The 23,042-nt window shown below is 45.1% G+C and overlaps 3 protein-coding genes across 8 annotated transcripts in view; all 3 read right to left on the bottom strand.

Moving 5' to 3' along the window:
- Positions 1-23,042, bottom strand: part of LOC117497953 (erythroid membrane-associated protein-like) — a 65,034-nt gene that overhangs the window by 5,759 nt on the left and 36,233 nt on the right. The gene's annotated exons all lie outside the window — the stretch shown is intronic.
- LOC117497954 lies at positions 6,313-10,015 on the bottom strand. 3 transcript variants are annotated; one of them, XM_034149993.1, is made up of 3 exons: positions 8,096-10,013; positions 6,835-7,490; positions 6,313-6,691 (listed from the first exon to the last, which is right to left on the bottom strand). In XM_034149993.1, exons 2-3 carry the CDS (start codon positions 7,321-7,323, stop codon positions 6,497-6,499), a joined length of 684 nt encoding a protein of 227 aa, XP_034005884.1. In that variant the 5' UTR covers positions 7,324-7,490; positions 8,096-10,013; the 3' UTR covers positions 6,313-6,496. The 3 variants fall into 3 exon arrangements, with proteins under 3 accessions (XP_034005884.1, XP_034005882.1, XP_034005883.1); XM_034149991.1 differs by having other exon boundaries at positions 6,835-10,015; XM_034149992.1 differs by having other exon boundaries at positions 6,313-6,688; positions 6,835-10,008.
- LOC117497956 lies at positions 17,236-21,455 on the bottom strand. Of its 4 annotated transcripts, none has more exons than XM_034149996.1 (3): positions 21,176-21,455; positions 17,757-18,412; positions 17,236-17,610 (listed from the first exon to the last, which is right to left on the bottom strand). In XM_034149996.1, the coding sequence occupies exons 2-3, from the start codon at positions 18,243-18,245 to the stop codon at positions 17,419-17,421; spliced, it is 681 nt and encodes a 226-aa protein (XP_034005887.1). In that variant the 5' UTR covers positions 18,246-18,412; positions 21,176-21,455; the 3' UTR covers positions 17,236-17,418. The 4 variants fall into 4 exon arrangements, with proteins under 4 accessions (XP_034005887.1, XP_034005888.1, XP_034005886.1 ...); XM_034149997.1 differs by having other exon boundaries at positions 21,218-21,455; XM_034149995.1 differs by lacking the exon at positions 21,176-21,455 and adding an exon at positions 19,026-20,033.

Genomic DNA, 23,042 nt, shown 5'->3' with positions numbered 1-23,042 from the left:
TTTCGATTCTTCCTGCTTACGTCAATGGGAGCGTCATACGATTCGTCCATGTGTCAAATTTCAACATCTTGTTGTGTTCAAGATCGTTGCGGAGTGTGTTCAATGGTGTGTTTACAGAGACATGTTTTGTTAACAATTATTATACATTAAGCTTTGCATACCATGAACTGAACAAATACAAATGAAATTGAAAAATAGTCCTAACAATGAGTAATGACAATGGGCCATACCATAACAAGGCATATGGCATACATATACCAACGAAATCACATGACTGGGCATGTCACCTGAGGACACCTGAGGGAAAAAAGATAGACTGTAAAACCAGTTAGACCTCACATCGACATGAAATACATCACCCAGAAACAGAAAGGGGGGGGTTACACCAAGCAACACATGAAGAAAAAATAATATAAATTACGTTTTTGAGCTATAGGCCTAAAACAAAGCTGACAAAGAATTCTGAAGATGTGCAGAATATCTTTGATTTGATGAATGTAATTAACTTTAGCTCTCTAGCTAGTTTATTCACACAATTTAAACCAAAGTATAGCCCATAGCTGCAATATAAGTTAGTGTGCATGTGGTCAGACGTCCACTGACTAACGTAGAGGCAGCGTTCACACAGGATCTGCTGGTCATATGATGTCCTGATGAACAGAAACACAAGCAGCCCGCTGGACTCAGATCTCTAGATACCTCATCACTCCCCCGCTGCTCCGGTAAGTCCGGGCTGCGGTGGTTTGTATGTCGTCTTCTTCTGTTTGCTTTAATCGAGGCTACGTACCCTGCTGAAAACACCAGCTTAGACCAACAAGGATGGTCTGGCTGGTCAGGCTGACAATATTAGGCTGGATTAGTTTGCTGGTTTAGAGGGGTTTTGGACACTTTAGCTGGTCAGGATAGCTGGTTTGGTCACAGTGGTCTAGCTGGTCACCATTAGCTGGTCGGGATAGCTGGTTTAGCTGGTAAAAGCTGGTGGTCACAGTGGTCTAGCTGGTCAGGATAGCTGGTTTGGTCACAGTGGTCTAGCTGGTCACCATTAGCTGGTCGGGATAGCTGGTTTAAGAAGAAGCCGCTGGTGGGGGCCACGGCCCACCTTTAACGTCCGCTAACGACTCCCCTATTCGCACCTATGGCACAAAGGCAGTGGACCGGTGTTTCGAGGGCCAGTGGTTTACGTGGGATTTCGTCACGGCCGACATCTCCTTCCCCCTCCTCGGCGCAGACTTCCTGTGCGCTCACGGACTACTGGTAGACGTCAAGAAAATCCGCCTTGTGGACGCAGTGACGTTTGCCTCGTTCCCATGTGCCCGCGGCGAAGCATCATTCAGTGGGCTCTCCAGCTCACTCTCACAGGGTGACAAGTATCAACACCTTCTCAGTGAGTTTCCCGACTTGACGCAGCCCACCTTTTTCGCCGCCACTACCAAACAGGGTCGAGCACCACATTGACACTAAAGGCCCCCCAGTCTACGCTAGAGCCCGATGGCTCAACCCTGACATGCTGGCGGTCGCCAAGTCGGAGTTCGACAACATGGAGCGTCTTGGCATCATCCGCCGCTCAGACAGCCCAACTTGGGCCTCACCGCTCCACATGGTCCCTAAACCAGCCGGCGGCTGGCGACCGTGTGGTGACTACCGCCGCCTTAACGACGCCACTACGCCAGACCGCTACCCAGTCCTCAAATCCAGGACTTCTCTGCACACCTGGCGGGCAAGCTGGTCTTCTCCAAAGTGGATCTGGTGCGGGGCTACCACCAGTTTCCGGTGCACCCCTCAGATGTCCCCAAAACTGCGGTGGTTACGCCGTTCGGGCTGTTCGGGCTGTTCGGGCCATAGACTGGACGGCTGAAAGGGAGACTGCCTTTGATGCCACCAAAGCCGCCCTCAGCGAAGTCGCCATGTTGGCTCACCCGTCACACAAGGCCCCCATCACTATCACCACCGACGTGTCTGACTAATCTGTAGGTGCAGTGCATGAACAATGGGTCGACGGCGCCTGGCAACCGCTCGCCTTTTTCAGTCGCCAGTTAACCCCCAGGGAGCGCAAGTACAGTGCGTTCGACAGGGAACTCCTTGGCCTCTGGTTGGCGATTCGCCACTTCCGTTTCCTGCTGGAAGGCCATGAGTTTACGGTGTTCGTGGACCACATGCCACTCACATTCTGCATGTCCAAGGTGGCCGAGCCGTGGTCCGCCCACCAGCAACACCAGCTCTCATACATACACCACGGACATCCAACACATCGCTGGTAAGGCTAACGTGGTCGCGGACTGCCTCTCCAGAGCGGTCATCAGAGCTGTACAGCTGGGCCTCGATTACCTCCGCATGGGCACGGACCAGGCCTCTGACCACGGGGTCCAGACCCTCATGGCCTCGGACACAGGATTACGCCTGGAGGAGGTCACGGTCGGTGACTTGGGCGCAAAGCTGTGGTGTGACATCTCCACGGGCCAGCCTCGACCGCTGGTCCCTGCATACTGGCACCGACCCGTTTTTGAGGCGATTCACAACCTTTCGAAGTGTCCCCAGTTCTCCTTCAGCCTCCTCTTCCTCGCAGGTTCAGCGTTCGATGAGCATGTCCGAGTCTGGATCACATTCAAACGGTGCCAAACCTCAACGTAGAAAAACCTTCTCCCACCCATTACTGTCCGTTAACCGCTTCTCTCCTCTGGCAAATGTACCTGAAGATGATTCCATGCCGCTGCTTGAATGAGAGCTGAGCAGGGTTTCTTTGTTGTTTTTCTTCAGTATAGGAAGACATCAAAATAAGTGGTCAGTGATGGAGAAAGTACTTCAAGTAAAATGAGTTGTACCAAACTGCAGGAAAGGAAAAAAAGATGCATTCAGGATTTTACTTTAGTCTAAAGTACATTTAAATTTCCAAAAATAAAAGTACTTATTGTGCATTTTTTTATAATATCAGGCAAATTATATCACTAATATACTTACAACATTTTAATGTGATCCAGGTAAATGTGGAGCTAACTTTTATATATTTTTTATACGACCAGGTTGCTAAGTTCATGCCAATACATTTTCTTTTTTGTTATTAGTAAATATGGACTTTTTTTTATTGTTGTTGGAGAAGCCTGTGACATAAGATTTTCAACGACATAATTACTCTGTAGCTATGTCAGTTTGACAATAAAGAACCTTGAACCTTGAACCTTGAAAGAAGACTATACCGGCACCAGTATTTCAAATGTGGGCACCAGGGGGCACAATAAGACAATTTAATACATTTTAAAACAGCTACTGCGCTGTAAAAACTGTGACCAATAGTTACTTTAAAAAATGGTGGCAACAAAGTGACAATTAATATAATTAAATAGATTTGAATCACAACAATTTGATTAGAAAGTCCTGAATAAATTGAGTTTATAAAACATAATTATAATAAGTAAATGTGTGGAATTTATTCATTTTGATTGAGTTTTTATTAACCAATTATTTGAACAAACCACCAAGCATATAACTTACAGCAGGTATATTTATTTGTGCAGAGTCTAACAAACAACAAAATGTTCACCAACATTTAAAAAATGTTAGAAAGAAAACAAAAAAAGGACTTCCTATAATGGCTATAGGAAGTCCCCAGAGCAGTCAGGACTTTAATGCCTGCACCATAATAATAATAATAATAATAATAATAATAATAATAATAATAATAATAATAATAATAATAATAATAATAATAATAATAAATGTACGTTTTATAGCGCTTTTCCTGGTGCTCAAAGACGCTTTATAACATCAGAAACAGAAACAGTACAAAGAATGTACTGATATGCCCCCTTCTGGCACACAACACTAACGCAGGTTTTAGGTCTATAGGTCCAGTCATTGTTTGACATGTTTAATGTGGAAATGTTACCCACAACAGATTCAGTTGTAACATCTGTTACTGCAAGAAGGACCGACTCACCATTGAAGGCGCAGCAAAGGGAAGGCCCGGATAGGCCCAGATCCAATCAGGATATGTATTTGTATTGGTGTAAATCCTGGCCAATGAAAAGCCTGGAATATCAGATCAGTGTGGGCGGGTTGAACTTTGACTTTTGTGTGTTTTTTAAAGTTGAAAATGTTTGTTTGCTCGCTGCTGCGAAATGTTTGCAGCCGTAGAAGATCAACAATAAACCGGTGTAATTAAATATATGATGGAACCACGGGAGAAATGCAAGTGAAGTTTAATCACGGATAAGCTTCCATTTAGGTCTACTTCCTGCAGAGTGGACCCAGTGGAGAGACTGTTTCTGGGGTTAAAAGGCCCGAGCAATGATGAACTTTAACTCTGCTGTCTTTGGCACATTAAATCACGTCATGCATGCACCTTGATGTAAAACTACCTTCCTCCCATGGTAAGAAATACTCTTTTATGCCCGCCGTGGCTGCATGATGACAAACATCATGAATACTTTCGCGGTTGGTTGTTTACTTTGGCTTTGTTCTGTCATTAGAAATATGTACTATCAGGTAGACTCACCCCTGCCTGTATTCATCATCAGCTTTTATTTAAAGAGACTCTTGGTCCATTATTAAAAGACATACAACACTCAAATATAAATTTAAAAAGGCAGTTATACCAATGTTTCCACAGAGGTGACTGGTATCGTATAGCACTGAGACACGGATTTGAAAGCAGCATAATGACAGAGTTATGAGAAACATTCAATCGACAGATGAATTTGTACATCAGATTTCTCGAGAGCAACGTGTTGACTCGTGCATTACAAAACATTTCACTTGCACTGCACCACCTTGGTTTTCTAAGCAGTATACGCAAACAATCATTATATTCATTGTGTCTAATGTTGTAATGAACTGCTGTTATAGCCTTTTGATTTGTTGATTCAAGGAAATAATTAAGTTTCTTACGTGTTGGTAACTTGCCTTGCCTTGCTTTCCAAAAATTAAAGACATTAAGATAATTAAGAAACAGTGCAGTTGAAATACATTTAAAAAATGGCATTTAAAGACCGTCATTAAAAAGCATAAATAATTTTAAAAAACATAGAAAATAAGAGAATATTACTCTTTGGCCTTTAAACAATTTGTCTTTTCAATTCCCAGAATTAGGATATTTAAACCTGTTTTAAGATTTTCCCGCATTCATATTTTGCCTTTAAACATTATTAGATTTGGGTTGGCGTGCTGACCATGGGAAATGTTATTCTAACAAATAATAAATAAAGGTATTAAATCCTGCCCATTGTGCACCTCAGTGTAAATCGACTGCGTCATGATCCACACATGGCCTCTTTTTTAGGCACGAGGTGTCTGCAAAATGACAAAACTGTGATTTCTGTAGGATTCCAATCGCTGTTTATAGTCAAAGAGTGAAACAAAGAGTATATATAAATAAATTAGGCTCGCGAGCACTAAAAATAAATACAAATAAACTACGTTTCGGGAGTCTAGGGGAGTCCTCACTAGGTTTTGGGACAAGCTCGCAAGCTTGAGATTGTCTCAAAATCTAGTGGTGTTATGTGTAAGAACGTGTAACGTTGCTGCCTTCTTGGCCAGGTCAGCATTGCAAATGAGATTTTGTCTCAATGTTTTCATCTGGTTTATAAAAAAAAAATAGCCATGGCCTTTTCTATTTGTCAGAAAAGGCACCTTTCTAAATTATTGTTTTATTTATTATATTGGGTTTAAATAATAATAAACTAATACACTCTCTCGGGAGTCTGTCTTTGGCTGCTTTCGCCTCTCTCTCGTTCCGGAGCTCGCGAACCTCCACCGGCCCTCGCGGTGATCCCCCCCTCGTATGGGAGCTCGAGGATGCGTCCGTCTCTCTCAGCTCAAACAATCCTGTGAGTAAAGTCCGTCTCTCTCACAGCTCAAACAATCCTGTGAGTAAAGTCAGGCGCGCGCCGACTCGAACAACGTCACCCTCCCCACAGCAGCGGCTCGCGCTGTGATGTCTCTCCCTCTCGTTTGAGAGCTCGCAGTTTGTTTCGTCAGTTTTTCAAACTCAGCTGAACAATTACTGCCTAAACTCTGAGTTACCTGCACCGACTCTAACACCGACCCTCACACTGCAAGACTGTGTGCGCAGTCCTAACATTTATGGAAGGCCCTTTGAGCCACACACACTGCTTCCATCAGTCAACAAGTGCTCACTGTAGCCCTCAACCCTGTGTAAAAACAGCATCCCGCAGTTTATCAAAGAGATGTTACCGTCTGATGAGCTGGGTTTTTATTTCGTTTCCAACCGTCCATTTATATTATCATTCTTTTTTAAATATTTTATGTGCATTTATTTCAAGATGCAGGTTTTCAATTTAAAATATTTGGGTTATTTTAAAATGTTTTGGAGAAAATATATTCACCTCCAGTCCAGCACACAAACACAACACAAATACATTTTATTATTTTATTGGCAAAGCAAAAGATCAGATTCAGAAATCCCTTATTTTCCCAGAGAGAGGGGAAAAGTGTGACATCGAAGGGAAAGTGCAGTGAAAATAAAAGACATTATAAATAAATATTAAGCTAATGAAGCGTGTCCATTCTCTTCTGGAACACGAGGGTCTGTGATGGGTTGACTCTCCTCTTCTGTCAGAGATCTTCCTCCACCGGATGAGACATTTGATCTGCAGATCCTCTGCCTACACACAACACCAAGTGCAACCAGAACCAGAGCAGCGATGATGGCGATGGTGATCCACGGGGTCTTCTTCTGCTCCAGGGGAAACAGAACAAGAGGAACTTAGTATGATGTGAAACTAAATGATGACACCTTAAACAAAACCCTAAAGTCCGATAATATCTAAGAGGTTTCCATAAGCTGCATTTTATAATCAATATTTGTAGTGTTGTACTCACGCGTGGTGGCTGGGGGGTGCAGGTGATCTGTTCCGGGTTCCTCTCCTCTGGTGTATTCAGCGCAGGGCTGACCCTCATCCTCACAGCCTGCAGATGTCCCCTCTTTCTGTCCTTGAGGACGTAGAGAAAGTAATCTCCTCGGTCCTCGGGCTTCACCCCCTGCAGGGTCAGAGTCAGGTCTCCATCTGTCCTCCAGTGAGGGGCTACAGATGTTCTGTTCTCAAACCCTGAGCCCTGTGAGGTGCTTCCGGAGGAGAGGTCCAGCTCAAACACAAGCTGTGTGTTTCTCTCCACTCTGTACCTCCCGAGTTCTCCTGCAGTAAAGTAGTGGAAGGTAAAACCAGCAGCCTGTCCCTCAGGCACTGATTTCTCAGAGGATGTGATGACATTCAGATGGATACGTTTCTCCTCTGAGCCGCAGGTTAGCCCGTACAGTCCCTGGTCGTTGATGTTGCTCCTGTTTAAGACCACGGACTCGTTTGGACTCATCCGGTCTTTGTAACCTGCTGCCGGCTTCCAGACATCCTCCAGACGAGCCACAGGCTGACTGCTTCCACCTGTCAAAGTGTGCTGAAGTGTCGCTCCTGTCTCCCTGCACTGTTCAGTCTCTGGAAACTGAACTTGGTCTCCTAATATCGTATCGACAGCTAGGCCTCCTACGAGAGGAAGGTGGACAATAAGTAAGAACATGCATAAAGTATGAGCTGCCATCTCGTCTTCTTCGTCTGGATCCTGTGCTTATTACAAGTGCTCTCTCGTTAATACTATTCTTTCAGAGCGCTGAGAGAGGTGCAGTTACAGCAGGTGTCCACAGAGTGCAGCCCAAGTCAGACTGAATCTTCTCCAAATGCTCTCTCTTTAAATACTCTTTGATTTCGGTTAAATTTATGGGAGGAGTCTGAATTCCAAGTTTATTGTAACCGAGATTTCAGAGAGAGGGCTCGGGCTCGACTTCTCGATGGAAGCTCGCGGTTGTTGAGCCGTGTATTCACCACGCTGAATGTCGGGCCCGGTACCTCTCTCTCACAGCTCGGGGGAAAAGGCTAATTCTGAAAGATCAGATCCCTCTCTCGTGCGGCAAGCTCGCGGATGCAGCATTTTCCCAGCTGTGTGGGAGAGTACTCGCGCACCTCTCCTGAGAGAGTTATATCGTTTATTATGATTTAAGCCCAATATAATAAATAAAACAATAATTTAGAAAGGTGACATGTCCATACATGTGTTGTGCAAAAAGCATATTTAAAGTGCGATATATGATTACCGTGAAGTCCTGATACTTGAGGAACTTTTCTCCCTCTGCCTCATGTGTTTTTGTCTCGAAAAGATCACCCATCATATTTCTCTTCCAGAAATCCTCCCGTTGAGCCACACGAAGACTGCTTTCCTTTTTCAAACTGTGCTGAAGCCTCCTCTCTTCTTTCAGACTGTTTCTCTCTCGCTCTCCTGCTCGGCTCTCGGAGGGATAGTTACTCCCTCCTCCTCATTGGCTGCTTCCGTGTTCACGGGGCCGGCTGTTGGCCACGAGCTCTCTCTCTCAGTGAGCAGTGAGAGGCAGAATCTCGTTTGGGAGGAGTCTGCTCTTTCAGATTCGGCCTTTTTTCCCAGCTGTGAGAAAGAGGGAGCCTCGCTATAGCCGGCACCGTGAAGACACAGCTCAACATGTTCTCATTGGCTGGTCAGACACACAGAGAGAGGGAGGCTGTGAGAGAGAGAGCTCGTGCCCGACAGCCGGCTCCCCGAAGTTGGAAGCAGCCAGTGAGGAGTGAGTTAACGCAGCGAGAGCCGAGCAGGAGAGCGTGTGATTTTACGTTAGAGGCAAACACGGAAACAGCCTGAAGAGAGGAGACTTCAGCACATTTTGAAAAAGGTCTTCGTGAGGCTCAACGGGAGGATTTCTGGTTATGAGACAGAATCACTCGAGTCCGTGAATGTTAAGAGCTCAAACACGACAAACTGACCGAGTTCAACTTTATTTTTGGTGTGTCAGATTGTACGCGGAGGGATCTTGATCTGAGAGTGAGACTAGAGAAGCCAACGGCGAAAGCAGCGACGAGCTCCATATGAGAGGGATTGAGTTGGCGCGAGAGCTTCGACAGGGAGAGGGTTCACAGCGCGAGCCGCTGCTGTGGGGAGGGTCGTTCGAGTTGGCTCGTGCCTGACTTTACGCACAGGATTGTTTGAGCTGTGAGAGAGACGGAAGAATCCTCGAGCTGCCGAAAGAGAGAGAGGCGGAAGCAGCCACAGACAGACTCAGACACGAGCTCCTGAGAGAGTATTAGTTTATTATTATCTAAAACCAATATAATAAATAAAACAATCATTTAGAAAGGTGAAATGTCCACATGTGTTGTACATAAAGCACATTTAGATTGCCATATGATTATGACCCTCTCAAAGCACCGGCTTAGAGCCTGTGTTTTGACAAAGCACAGGGTTAGATCCAGAGTTGTTTACGAGGTAGAGAGTCTGCTGCGGAGTTGGAGCCGGTGTCTAAAAAAAACCCGGATCTAACCCAGTGTTTTGACACAACACAGAGCCTGCTCGGCTCTCCGAGGGATAGTTACTCCCTCCTCCTCATTGGCTGCTTCCGTGTTCAGCATCACAGTACGAGAGTTTTAGACACAGCAGCTTTCCTCAGCTCCGCTCAACTGAAGAAGGACTGACATGCTCCACTATTTATGTGTCTGGTCTGTTTCAATTTTCGGGAAGCGGAGCTAGTTCGTCGGACTATCTAAGCTCCGCCTCCCGAACTCCCGGAACAGCGACGAGCTCCACATGCAGTGAGAGCTTCGTCAGGGAGAGGGGTCACACCGCGAGCTGCTGTGGGGAGGGTCGTTCGAGTTGGGTCGCGCCTGATTTTACGCACAGGATTGTTTGAGCTGTGAGAGAGACGGGCGATTCTTCGAGCTGCCGAAAGAGAGAGAGGCGGAAGCAGCCACTGACAGACTCAGACACGAGCTCCTGAGAGATTATTAGTTTATTATTATTTAAAACCAATATAATAAATAAAAAAATCATTTAGAAAGGTGAAATGTCCACATGTGTTGTACATAAAGCACATTTAGATTGCCATATGATTATGACCCTCTCAAAGCACCGGCTTAGAGCCTGTGTTTTAACAAAGCACAGGGTTAGATCCAGAGTTTTTTACGAGGTAGAGAGTCTGCTGCGGAGTTAGAGGTGGTGTCTAAAAAAACCCGGATCTAACCCAGTGTTTTGACACAACACAGAGCCTGCTCGGCTCTCGGAGGGATAGTTACTCCCTCCTCTTCATTGGCTGCTTCCGTGTTCACGGAGCCGGCTGTTGGCCACGAGCTCTCTCTCTCAGTGAGCAGTGAGAGGCAGAATCTCGCTTGGGAGGAGTCTGCTCTTTCAGATTCAGCCTTTTTTCCCCAGCTGTGAGAAAGAGGGAGCCTCGCTAAAGCCGGCACCGTGAAGACACACATCAACATGTTCTCATTGGCTGGTCAGACACACATAGAGAGGGAGGCTGTGAGAGAGAGAGCTCGTGCCCGACAGCCGGCTCTGCGAAGTTGGAAGCAGCCAGTGAGGAGTGAGTTAACGCAGCGAGAGCCGAGCAGGAGAGCGTGTGATTTTTCGCGAGAGGCAAACACGGAAACAGCCTGAAAGAAGAGAGGAGACTTCAGCACATTTTGAAAAAGGTCTTCGTGAGGCTCAACGGGAGGATTTCTGGTTATGAGACAGAATCACTCGAGTCCTTGAACTTTAACAGCTCAAACACGACAAACTGACCGAGTTCCACTTTATTTTTGGTGTGTCAGATTGTACGCGGAGGGATCTTGATCTGAGAATAAGACTGGAGAAGCCAACGGCGAAAGCAGCGACGAGCTCCATATGAGAGGGATTGAGTGGGCGCGAGAGCTTCGACAGAGAGAGGGGTCGTTCGAGTTGGCTCGTGCCTGATTTTACGCACAGGATTGTTTGAGCTGTGAGAGAGACGGGCGATTCTTCGAGCTGCCGAAAGAGAGAGGCGGAAGCAGCCACAGACAGACTCAGACACGAGCTCCTGAGAGATTATTAGTTTATTATTATCTAAAACCAATATAATAAATAAAACAATAATTTAGAAAGGTGAAATGTCCATACATGTGTTGTACATAAAGCACATTTAGATTGCCATATGATTACTGTGAAGTCCTGATACTTGAGGAACTTTTCTCCCTCTGCCTCATGTGTTTTTGTCTCGAAAAGATCACCCATCGTATTTCTCTTCCAGAAATCCTCCCGTTGAGCCACACGAAGACTGCTTTCCTTTTTCAAACTGTGCTGAAGTCTCCTCTCTTCCTTCAGACTGTTTCTCTCTCGCATAAAATCACACGCTCTCCTGCTCGGCTGCTTTCCTTTTTCCAAATGAGGTAACACTAAAACATGTAGGCGGACACCATCAACAATGTACAATGTGGGTAGAACCATTTCAAATGTAGGCGGAACACCCGAAAACAAAGAGTATAAAACAGAGAGCATTTGGAGCAGGTCCAGTCTGCACTCTGTGGACACCTGCTGTAACTCCACCTCTCTCACACAGCTCTGAAAAAAGGAGTCGGATCCCTCTCTCAAAGGTCGGAAAGAATAACGAGAGAGCATTTGTAAAAAGCACAGGATCCAGACAACACCGAAGAAGACTGAAGATGGCAGCTCATACTTTGCGCATGTTCTTACTTATTGTCCACCTTTCTCTCGTAGGAGGCCTAGCTGTCGATACGATATTAGGAGACCGAGTTCAGTTTCCAGAGACTGAACAGTGCAGGGAGAGAGGAGCGACACTTCAGCACACTTTGACAGGTGGAAGCAGTCAGACTGTGGCTCATCTGGATGTCTGGAAGCCGGCAGCAGGTTACAAAGACCGGATGAGTCCAAACGAGTCAGATCATACTAAGTTCCTCTTGTTCTGTTTCCCCTCACTGGAGCAGAAGGAGACCCCGTGGTTCACCCTCGCCATCATCGCTGCTCTGGTTCTGGTTGCACTTGGTGTTGTGTGTAGGCAGAGGATCTGCAGATCAAATGTCTGATGAGTCAACCTATCACAGACCCTCGTGTTCCAGAAGAGAATGGACATGCTTCATCAGCTTAATATGTACTATTTCCACTGCACTTTCCCTTAGATGCAACACTTTCCCCTGTCTCGATCTTTGTCAATAAAATAATAACATGTCATGTTTTGCGTGTTTGTGTGCTGGAGGTGGACTTAAGGTGAACTGATTCTCTCCCAAACATTTAAAAAATAACCCATCATTGAAAACCTGCAACTTGAAATTACTTCACACAATATAAATATGCAGATTAAAAAAAGTCTGGAGGATAATAGGAGGGTTGGAAACGAAATAAAAACACAGCTCATCAGAACATCTGTCTTTGATACATTGTTATCTGCTGTTCCCCTCTGTGGGAAAACAAACATTTGAAAATTTATTTTCAAGACAAAAACACGAGGTATGCTTCAAAGGTCCATCATACAAGATGGGGGATCTATTGGCAGCTGCTGATAATAACATTCATCATTATGGTTTACTAATTGTTGTCTTTTTGTCCTCTAGGTTGCACTGCCACATCTACAGTAGCGCAGAATGGACAGAGGAAACATGATTGGGCCTCAAGTTTTTTGCAGCCAATATACATTCTCCTACAAACTTGGGATAGGAGGGTGAGTGAACAAGTTATCCATTGGTTGGAACCTACCATTGTTAGACGTACTAAATCCTGCACACTGCTCCTTCAAATGGACAATGTGAACATATGTCGCCATTTTGTAATTTCTGTTATTTTCAGTTGAGAATGTTTCAAAGTAATCTTAAAAAATTAAACTTACTTTTTGTTTATACTGTTTATAAGTAGATGTTTAAATATTAAATGCTGTATTCATTAATGGTTGTATAATTCTACAAATATTTTTATATTTTAAGTTTTAACATTTTATAGTAATTGTTCCCTACAGAACATTTTGTGCTGTCTTTTTATTGAACGTCTTTGATTGGAAAATGTTAGAAAAAAGCTGTAAAATAACAGTATTCTACCTGTAGAACTTTAGGTTCTGCATTTGCTTTTGTGTTTGATCATAAAAATCTAATAAAAAAAATGTAAAAAACAGTTTTTCTCATCAGAACTTTATTTAAGGTATTTGAATGTAACATTTTAAGACAATGGATTTTGAAAAGAGAGGAAACATCTGTAACACTACAATGTTTCCTGTAAAATCTTTAAGGACATTCCTGTTTATTAATTGCTTTAGCACTTATTTCAGTGAAAGTATTTTACTTTAATTTAAGGGTTTTTGTTTGGCAGTTTTCTTTTTTACAGTGTAGCCTATTTGATTTGACCCAACTGGACTCACGGGTGAGATGCTTTTTGTGCATTTTTGCTTGCTGTATGTGGATGACGTGATTAGTCATGTCATCCAATAGTATTTGACAGGAAACCATTGTATGAGCTTCCTCCAGGAAGGACCGGAGCTGGGGACTACAGTTATGCACGTCTATCATTGTAAATTGATAGTAAATTGCTGGCTACTCATCTGCATTACTTTCACAGTACACATTGTACATTCACAGTAAATTACTGGCAACTCCTGCATTGCTTTCACAGTACACATTGTACATTCACAGTAAATTACTGGCAACTCCTGCATTGCTTTCACAATAGAAATGTAAAAGTACAGGCCCTTGTTGTAATGCATGTATAACAAAATGATGTAATTCCCCAGTAACATACTGTAATATCACAGTAATTCCTTAGTCATTGAAGCTGTGAAGTTACAGTATACAGTTTTACCTTTACAATAATGCATTGTAATATCATGGATGTGAAATTACAATACATTGCTGTGAAGACATTCACAGCAATGTATTGTAATATCATGGGTGTGAAATTACAATGCATTGCTGTGAAGACATTCACAGCAATGTATTGTAATATCATGGGTGTGAAATTACAATACATTGCTGTGAAGACATTCACAGTAAATTGCTGTGAATCTTACTGTGAAAGTCATGCAAAATTTGGCCAAGTATTTATTGTGAATTCACGGTGAATATTTTTACAGTGTAGAGGGAGAAGAGTTCCTCAAATATCACAATAATCATATGGCAGTTTAAATAGGCTTTTTGCACAACACATGTATGAACATTTCACCTTTCTAAATGATTGTTTTATTTATTATATTGGGCTTAAATAATAATAAACTATGAACTCTCCTTTCTCTCGTTCCGGAGCTCGCGAACCTCCACCGGCCCTCGCGGTGATCCAATTTCCACACAGGGAAAAACACGAGCATCTGGTCACATTTTACATTTATTTGATTGGCAAAGAATCAAAAATCCTTCATTTGTCGCACAGCAGGATATGTACAGATGCTGCAAAGGGAAAGTGAGGATAAAAAGACACAAGTGTAATGAGTGGATTAACATATTAAAGAAGCAAGCACACGTTATTCAAATAAAAAAAGTGCACATCCATGATTTAAAACAAAGTAGCAGCATTATAAAATATCTAAGTTCATAAATAATAATGTAAATATAATTGAAAACCATATTCCATCAATACCTGAATGTGGACATTTCAATAAACTTTAAAGGTGGTGGATTTAATACACATTTTAACACTTTTCATTTTTGGGAATATGTCCCATTCACAAGAAGAAATGCATTCTAGACCAAATGTTGACCAACCACATGTTTACTTAGAATATGACACTATTAAAAATATAACAAATTAGAAGGATATCAAAACCAAATTTGATAAATATTTTAATTAAAATTATACCTTTTAGTTTTTTTGTATCATTTTTTCTATATACGTATATTAGCCTTATTGTTTACTCTGCATGTGTACCTGTGTTACCCTGGTCAATTTGGAAATGTCAGAGGTAGCCTATACTTAAATCAAGGATTTTACGCGAGAGAGAAACAGCCTGATAGAAGAGAGGAGACTTCAGCACAGTTTGAAAAAGGAAAACTGGAAGAGAAATATGATGGGTGATCTTTTCGAGACAAAAACACATGAGGCAGAGGGAGAAAAGTTCCTCAAGTATCAGGACTTCACAATAATCATAATGGCAGTTTAAAATTATGCTTTATGCACACTAAAGGTATGGACATTTCACCTTTCTAAATTATAGTTTTATTTATTATATTGGGTTTAAATAATAATAAACTAATACACTCTCTCAGGAGCTCGTGTCTGAGTCTGTCTTTGGCTGCTTTCGCCTCTCTCTCGTTCCGGAGCTCGAGGATTCTTCCGTCTCTCTCACAGCTCAAACAATCCTGTGCATAAAGTCCGGCGCGCGCCGACTCGAACGACGTCACCCTCCCCACAGCAGCGGCTCGCGCTGTGATGTCTCTCCCTCTCGTTTGAGAGCTCGCAGTTTGTTTCGTCAGTTTTTCAAACTCAGCTGAACAATTACTGCGTAAAATGTGAGTCACCTGCACCGACTCTAACACCGACCCTCACACTGCAAGACTGTGTGGCAGTCCAGCAGCGGTGGAAATGGAAAATTACAGGAGCATTCCCAGCCATATAAGGCCACATCCGGCTTTACTCACACTCCAAGAACAAACAGCTGTGATCCCTCTCCCTGTCGAAGCTCTCGCGCCCACTCAATCCCTCTTATCAGGCAGCCGATCAAGCAGACTGCGAGAGCTCTCTCTCTCTCAGTGAGCAGTGAGAGGCAGAATCTCGTTTGGGAGGAGTCTGCTCTTTCAGATTCGGCCTTTTTCCCCCAGCTGTGAGAAAGAGGGAGCCTCGTTACAGCCGGCACCGTGAAGACACAGATCAACATGTTCTCATTGGCTGATCAGACACACAGAGAGGGAGGCTGTGAGAGAGAGAGAGCTCGTGCCCGACAGCCGGCTCTGCGAAGTTGGAAGCAGCCAGTGAGGAGTGAGTTAACGCAGCGAGAGCCGAGCAGGAGAGAGTGTGATTTTACTTAGAGGCAAACACGGAGAAACAGCCTGAAGAGAGGAGACGTCAGCACATTTTGAAAAAAGGTCTTCGTGAGGCTCAACGGGAGGATTTCTGGTTATGAGACAGAAATCACTCGAGTCCCGTGAATGTTAAGAGCTCAAACACGACAAACTGACCGAGTTCAACTTTATTTTGGTGTGTCAGATTGTACGCGGAGGGGATCTTGATCTGAGAGTGAGACTGGAGAAGCCAACGGCGAAAGCAGCGACGAGCTCCATATGAGAGGGATTGAGTTGGCGCGAGAGATTCGACAGGGAGAGGGTTCACAGCGCGAGCCGCTGCTGTGGGGGAGGGGTCGTTCGAGTTGGCTCGTGCCTGACTTTACGCACAGGATTGTTTTGAGCTGTGAGAGAGACGGGGCGATTCTTCTAGGCTGCCGAAAGAGAGAGAGGCGGAAGCAGCCACAGACAGACTCAGACACGAGCTCCTGAGAGATTATTAGTTTATTATTATCTAAAACCAATAGAATAATAAAACAATAATTTAGAAAGGTGAAATGTCCACATGTGTTGTACATAAAGCACATTTAGATTGCCATATGATTACTGTGAAGTCCTGATATTGAGGAACTTTTCTCCCTCTGCCTCATGTGTTTTGTCTCGAAAAGATCACCCATCCTATTTCTCTTCCAGAATCCTCCCGTTGAGCCACACGAGACTGCTTTTCCTTTTCAAACTGTGCTGAAGTCTCCTCTCTTCTTTCAGACTGTTTCTCTCTCGCGTAAAATCACACGCTCTCCTGCTCGGCTCTCGGAGGGATAGTTACTCCCTCCTCCTCAATTGGCTGCTTCCGTGTTCACGGTGCCGGCTGTCGGGCCACGAGCCCTCTCTCACAGCTGAAAAAAGAATGTGTACGCCTCTCTCTCTGTGTGTGTCTGATCAGCAAATGAGAACATGAGTGCCTCATCCCCCTCTCTCGTAATGGGATCTCGAGGATTCTTCCGTCTCTCTCACAGCTCAAACAATCCTGTGAGTAAAGGTCAGGCGCGCGCCGACTCGAACGAACGTCACCCTCCCCACAGCAGCAGCTCGCGCTGTGATGTCTCTCCCTCTCGTTTGAGAGCTCGCAGTTTGTTTCGTCAGTTTTTCAAACTCAGCTGAAAAATGACTGCGTAAAATGTGAGTCACCTGCACCGACTCTAACACCGACCCTCACACTGCAAGACTGTGTGCGCAGTCCTAACATTTATGGAAGGCCCTTTGAGCCACACACACTGCTTCCATCAGTCAACAAGTGCTCACTGTAGCCCTCAACCCTGCGTAAAAACAGCATCCCGCAGTTTATCAAAGAGATGTTACCGTCTGATGAGCTGGGTTTTTATTTCGTTTCCAACCGTCCATTTATATTATCATACTTTTTGAAATATTTTATGTGCATTTATTTCAAGATGCAGGTTTTCAATTTTAAATATTTGGGTTATTTTAAAAATGTTTTGGAGAAAATATATTCACCTCCAGTCCAGCACACAAACACAACACAAATACATTTTATTATTTTATTGGCAAAGCAAAAGATCAGATTCAGAATCCCTTATTTTCCCAGAGAGAGGGGAAAAGTGTGACATCGAAGGGAAAGTGCAGTGAAAATAAAAGACATTATAAATAAATATTAAGCTAATGAAGCGTGTCCATTCTCTTCTGGAACACGAGGGTCTGTGATGGGTTGACTCTCCTCTTCTGTCAGAGATCTTCCTCCACCGGATGAGACATTTGATCTGCAGATCCTCTGCCTACACACAACACCAAGTGCAACCAGAACCAGAGCAGCGATGATGGCGATGGTGATCCACAGGGTCTTCTTCTGCTCCAGGGGAAACAGAACAAGAGGAACTTAGTATGATGTGAAACTAAAAGATGACACCTTAAACAAAACCCTAAAGTCCGATAATATCTAAGAGGTTTCCATAAGCTGCATTTTATAATCAATATTTGTAGTGTTATACTCACGCGTGGTGGCTGGGGGGTGCAGGTGATCTGTTCCGGGTTCCTCTCCTCTGGTGTATTCAGTGCAGGGCTGACCCTCATCCTCACAGCCTGCAGATGTCCCCTCTTTCTGTCCTTGAGGACGTAGAGAAAGTAATCTCCTCGGTCCTCGGGCTTCACCCCCTGCAGGGTCAGAGTCAGGTCTCCATCTGACCTCCAGTGAGGGGCTACAGATGTTCTGTTCTCAAACCCTGAGCCCTGTGAGGTGCTTCCGGAGGAGAGGTCCAGATCAAACACAAGCTGTGTGTTTCTCTCCACTCTGTACCTCCCGAGTTCTCCTGCAGTAAAGTAGTGGAAGGTAAAACCAGCAGCCTGTCCCTCAGGCACTGATTTCTCCGAGGATGTGATGACATTCAGATGGATACGTTTCTCCTCTGAGCCGCAGGTTAGCCCGTACAGTCCCTGGTCGTTGATGTCGCTCCTGTTTAAGACCACGGACTCGTTTGGACTCATCCGGTCTTTGTAACCTGCTGCCGGCTTCCAGACATCCTCCAGACGAGCCACAGGCTGACTGCTTCCACCTGTCAAAGTGTGCTGAAGTGTCGCTCCTCTCTCGCTGCACTGTTCAGTCTCTGGAAACTGAACTCGGTCTCCTAATATCGTATCGACAGCTAGGCCTCCTACGAGAGGAAGGTGGACAATAAGTAAGAACATGCGCAAAGTATGAGCTGCCATCTCGTCTTCTTCGTCTGGATCCTGTGCTTATTACAAGTGCTCTCTCGTTAATACTATTCTTTCAGAGCGCTGAGAGAGGTGCAGTTACAGCAGGTGTCCACAGAGTGCAGCCCAAGTCAGACTGAATCTTCTCCAAATGCTCTCTCTTTAAATAGCCTACTCTTTCGGATTTCGGTTACATTTATGGGAGGAGTCTGAATTCCAAGTTTATTGTAACCGAGATTTCAGAGAGAGGGCTCGGGCTCGACTTCTCGATGGAAGCTCGCGGTTGTTGAGCCGTGTATTCACCACGCTTAATGTCGGGCCCGGTACCTCTCTCTCACAGCTCGGGGGGAAAAGGCTAATTCTGAAAGATCAGATCCCTCTCTCGTGCGGCAAGCTCGCGGATGCAGCATTTTCCCAGCTGTGTGGGAGAGTACTCGCGCACCTCTCCTGAGAGAGTTATATAGTTTATTATGATTTAAGCCCAATATATTAAATAAAACAATAATTTAGAAAGGTGAAATGTCCATACATGTGTTGTGCAAAAAGCATATTTAAAGTGCGATATATGATTACCGTGAAGTCCTGATACTTGAGGAACTTTTCTCCCTCTGCCTCATGTGTTTTTGTCTCGAAAAGATCACCCATCATATTTCTCTTCCAGAAATCCTCCCGTTGAGCCACACGAAGACTGCTTTCCTTTTTCAAACTGTGCTGAAGTCTCCTCTCTTCTTTCAGACTGTTTCTCTCTCGCTCTCCTGCTCGGCTCTCGGAGGGATAGTTACTCCCTCCTCCTCGTTGGCTGCTTCAGTGTTCACGGGGCCGGCTATTGGCCACGAGCTCTCTCTCTCAGTGAGCAGTGAGAGGCAGAATCTCGTTTGGGAGGAGTCTGCTCTTTCAGATTCGGCCTTTTTTCCCAGCTGTGAGAAAGAGGGAGCCTCGCTACAGCCGGCACCGTGAAGACACAGATCAACATGTTCTCATTGGCTGGTCAGACACACAGAGAGAGGGAGGCTGTGAGAGAGAGAGCTCGTGCCCGACAGCCGGCTCCCCGAAGTTGGAAGCAGCCAGTGAGGAGTGAGTTAACGCAGCGAGAGCCGAGCAGGAGAGCGTGTGATTTTACGTTAGAGGCAAACACGGAAACAGCCTGAAGAGAGGAGACTTCAGCACATTTTGAAAAAGGTCTTCGTGAGGCTCAACGGGAGGATTTCTGGTTATGAGACAGAATCACTCGAGTCCGTGAATGTTAAGAGCTCAAACACGACAAACTGACCGAGTTCAACTTTATTTTTGGTGTGTCAGATTGTACGCGGAGGGATCTTGATCTGAGAGTGAGACTGGAGAAGCCAACGGCGAAAGCAGCGACGAGCTCCATATGAGAGGGATTGAGTTGACGCGAGAGCTTCGACAGGGAGAGGGTTCACAGCGCGAGCCGCTGCTGTGGGGAGGGTCGTTCGAGTTGGCTCGTGCCTGACTTTACGCACAGGATTGTTTGAGCTGTGAGAGAGACGGAAGAATCCTCGAGCTGCCGAAAGAGAGAGAGGCGGAAGCAGCCACAGACAGACTCAGACACGAGCTCCTGAGAGAGTATTAGTTATATTATTATCTAAAACCAATATAATAAATAAAACAATCATTTAGAAAGGTGAAATGTCCACATGTGTTGTACATAAAGCACATTTAGATTGCCATATGATTATGACCCTCTCAAAGCACCGGCTTAGAGCCTGTGTTTTGACAAAGCACAGGGTTAGATCCAGAGTTTTTTACGAGGTAGAGAGTCTGCTGCGGAGTTAGAGCCGGTGTCTAAAAAAACCCGGATCGAACCCAGTGTTTTGACACAACACAGAGCCTGCTCGGCTCTCGGAGGGATAGTTACTCCCTCCTCTTCATTGGCTGCTTCCGTGTTCACGGGGCCGGCTGTTGGCCACGAGCTCTCTCTCTCAGTGAGCAGTGAGAGGCAGAATCTCGCTTGGGAGGAGTCTGCTCTTTCAGATTCAGCCTTTTTTCCCCAGCTGTGAGAAAGAGGGAGCCTCGCTAAAGCCGGCACCGTGAAGACACACATCAACATGTTCTCATTGGCTGGTCAGACACACATAGAGAGGGAGGCTGTGAGAGAGAGAGCTCGTGCCCGACAGCCGGCTCTGCGAAGTTGGAAGCAGCCAGTGAGGAGTGAGTTAACGCAGCGAGAGCCGAGCAGGAGAGCGTGTGATTTTTCGCGAGAGGCAAACACGGAAACAGCCTGAAAGAAGAGAGGAGACTTCAGCACATTTTGAAAAAGGTCTTCGTGAGGCTCAACGGGAGGATTTCTGGTTATGAGACAGAATCACTCGAGTCCTTGAACTTTAACAGCTCAAACACGACAAACTGACCGAGTTCCACTTTATTTTTGGTGTGTCAGATTGTACGCGGAGGGATCTTGATCTGAGAGTGAGACTGGAGAAGCCAACGGCGAAAGCAGCGACGAGCTCCATATGAGAGGGATTGAGTTGGCGCGAGAGCTTCGACAGAGAGAGGGGTCGTTCGAGTTGGCTCGTGCCTGATTTTACGCACAGGATTGTTTGAGCTGTGAGAGAGACGGGCGATTCTTCGAGCTGCCGAAAGAGAGAGGCGGAAGCAGCCACAGACAGACTCAGACACGAGCTCCTGAGAGATTATTAGTTTATTATTATCTAAAACCAATATAATAAATAAAACAATAATTTAGAAAGGTGAAATGTCCATACATGTGTTGTACATAAAGCACATTTAGATTGCCATATGATTACTGTGAAGTCCTGATATTTGAGGAACTTTTCTCCCTCTGCCTCATGTGTTTTTGTCTCGAAAAGATCACCCATCATATTTCTCTTCCAGAAATCCTCCCGTTGAGCCACACGAAGACTGCTTTCCTTTTTCAAACTGTGCTGAAGTCTCCTCTCTTCTTTCAGGCTGTTTCTCTCTCGCTCTCCTGCTCGGCTCTCGGAGGGATAGTTACTCCCTCCTCCTCATTGGCTGCTTCCGTGTTCACGGTGCCGGCTGTCGGGCACGAGCCCTCTCTCACAGCTGAAAAAAGAATGTGTACGCCTCTCTCTGTGTGTGTCTGATCAGCAAATGAGAACATGAGTGCCTCATCCCCCTCTCTCATATGGGATCTCGAGGATTCTTCCGTCTCTCTCACAGCTCAAACAATCCTGTGAGTAAAGTCAGGCGCGCGCCGACTCGAACAACGTCACCCTCCCCACAGCAGCAGCTCGCGCTGTGATATCTCTCCCTCTCGTTTGAGAGCTCGCAGTTTGTTTCGTCAGTTTTTCAAACTCAGCTGAACAATTACTGCCTAAACTCTGAGTTACCTGCACCGACTCTAACACCGACCCTCACACTGCAAGACTGTGTGTGCAGTCCTAACATTTATGGAAGGCCCTTTGAGCCACACACACTGCTTCCATCAGTCAACAAGTGCTCACTGTAGCCCTCAACCCTGTGTAAAAACAGCATCCCGCAGTTTATCAAAGAGATGTTACCGTCTGATGAACTGGGTTTTTATTTCGTTTCCAACCGTCCATTTATATTATCATTCTTTTTGAAATATTTTATGTGCATTTATTTCAAGATGCAGGTTTTCAATTTAAAATATTTGGGTTATTTTAAAATGTTTTGGAGAAAATATATTCACCTCCAGTCCAGCACACAAACACAACACAAATACATTTTATTATTTTATTGGCAAAGCAAAAGATCAGATTCAGAAATCCCTTATTTTCCCAGAGAGAGGGGAAAAGTGTGACATCGAAGGGAAAGTGCAGTGAAAATAAAAGACATTATAAATAAATATTAAGCTAATGAAGCGTGTCCATTCTCTTCTGGAACACGAGGGTCTGTGATGGGTTGACTCTCCTCTTCTGTCGGAGATCTTCCTCCACCGGATGAGACATTTGATCTGCAGATCCTCTGCCTACACACAACACCAAGTGCAACCAGAACCAGAGCAGCGATGATGGCGATGGGGATCCACAGGGTCTTCTTCTGCTCCAGGGGAAACAGAACAAGAGGAACTTAGTATGATGTGAAACTAAATGATGACACCTTAAACAAAACCCTAAAGTCCGATAATATCTAAGAGGTTTCCATAAGCTGCATTTTATAATCAATATTTGTAGTGTTGTACTCACGCGTGGTGGCTGGGGGGTGCAGGTGATCTGTTCCGGGTTCCTCTCCTCTGGTGTATTCAGCGCAGGGCTGACCCTCATCCTCACAGCCTGCAGATGTCCCCTCTTTCTGTCCTTGAGGACGTAGAGAAAGTAATCTCCTCGGTCCTCGGGCTTCACCCCCTGCAGGGTCAGAGTCAGGTCTCCATCTGTCCTCCAGTGAGGGGCTACAGATGTTCTGTTCTCAAACCCTGAGCCCTGTGAGGTGCTTCCGGAGGAGAGGTCCAGCTCAAACACAAGCTGTGTGTTTCTCTCCACTCTGTACCTCCCGAGTTCTCCTGCAGTAAAGTAGTGGAAGGTAAAACCAGCAGCCTGTCCCTCAGGCACTGATTTCTCAGAGGATGTGATGACATTCAGATGGATACGTTTCTCCTCTGAGCCGCAGGTTAAGCCCGTACAGTCCCTG

This window comes from Trematomus bernacchii, unplaced genomic scaffold (genome assembly GCF_902827165.1).
Source record: "Trematomus bernacchii unplaced genomic scaffold, fTreBer1.1, whole genome shotgun sequence".
NCBI lineage: Eukaryota > Metazoa > Chordata > Actinopteri > Perciformes > Nototheniidae > Trematomus > Trematomus bernacchii.
The sequence above is the reverse complement of the archived record's forward strand: the minus strand, read 5'-3'. Positions and strand labels throughout refer to the sequence as shown.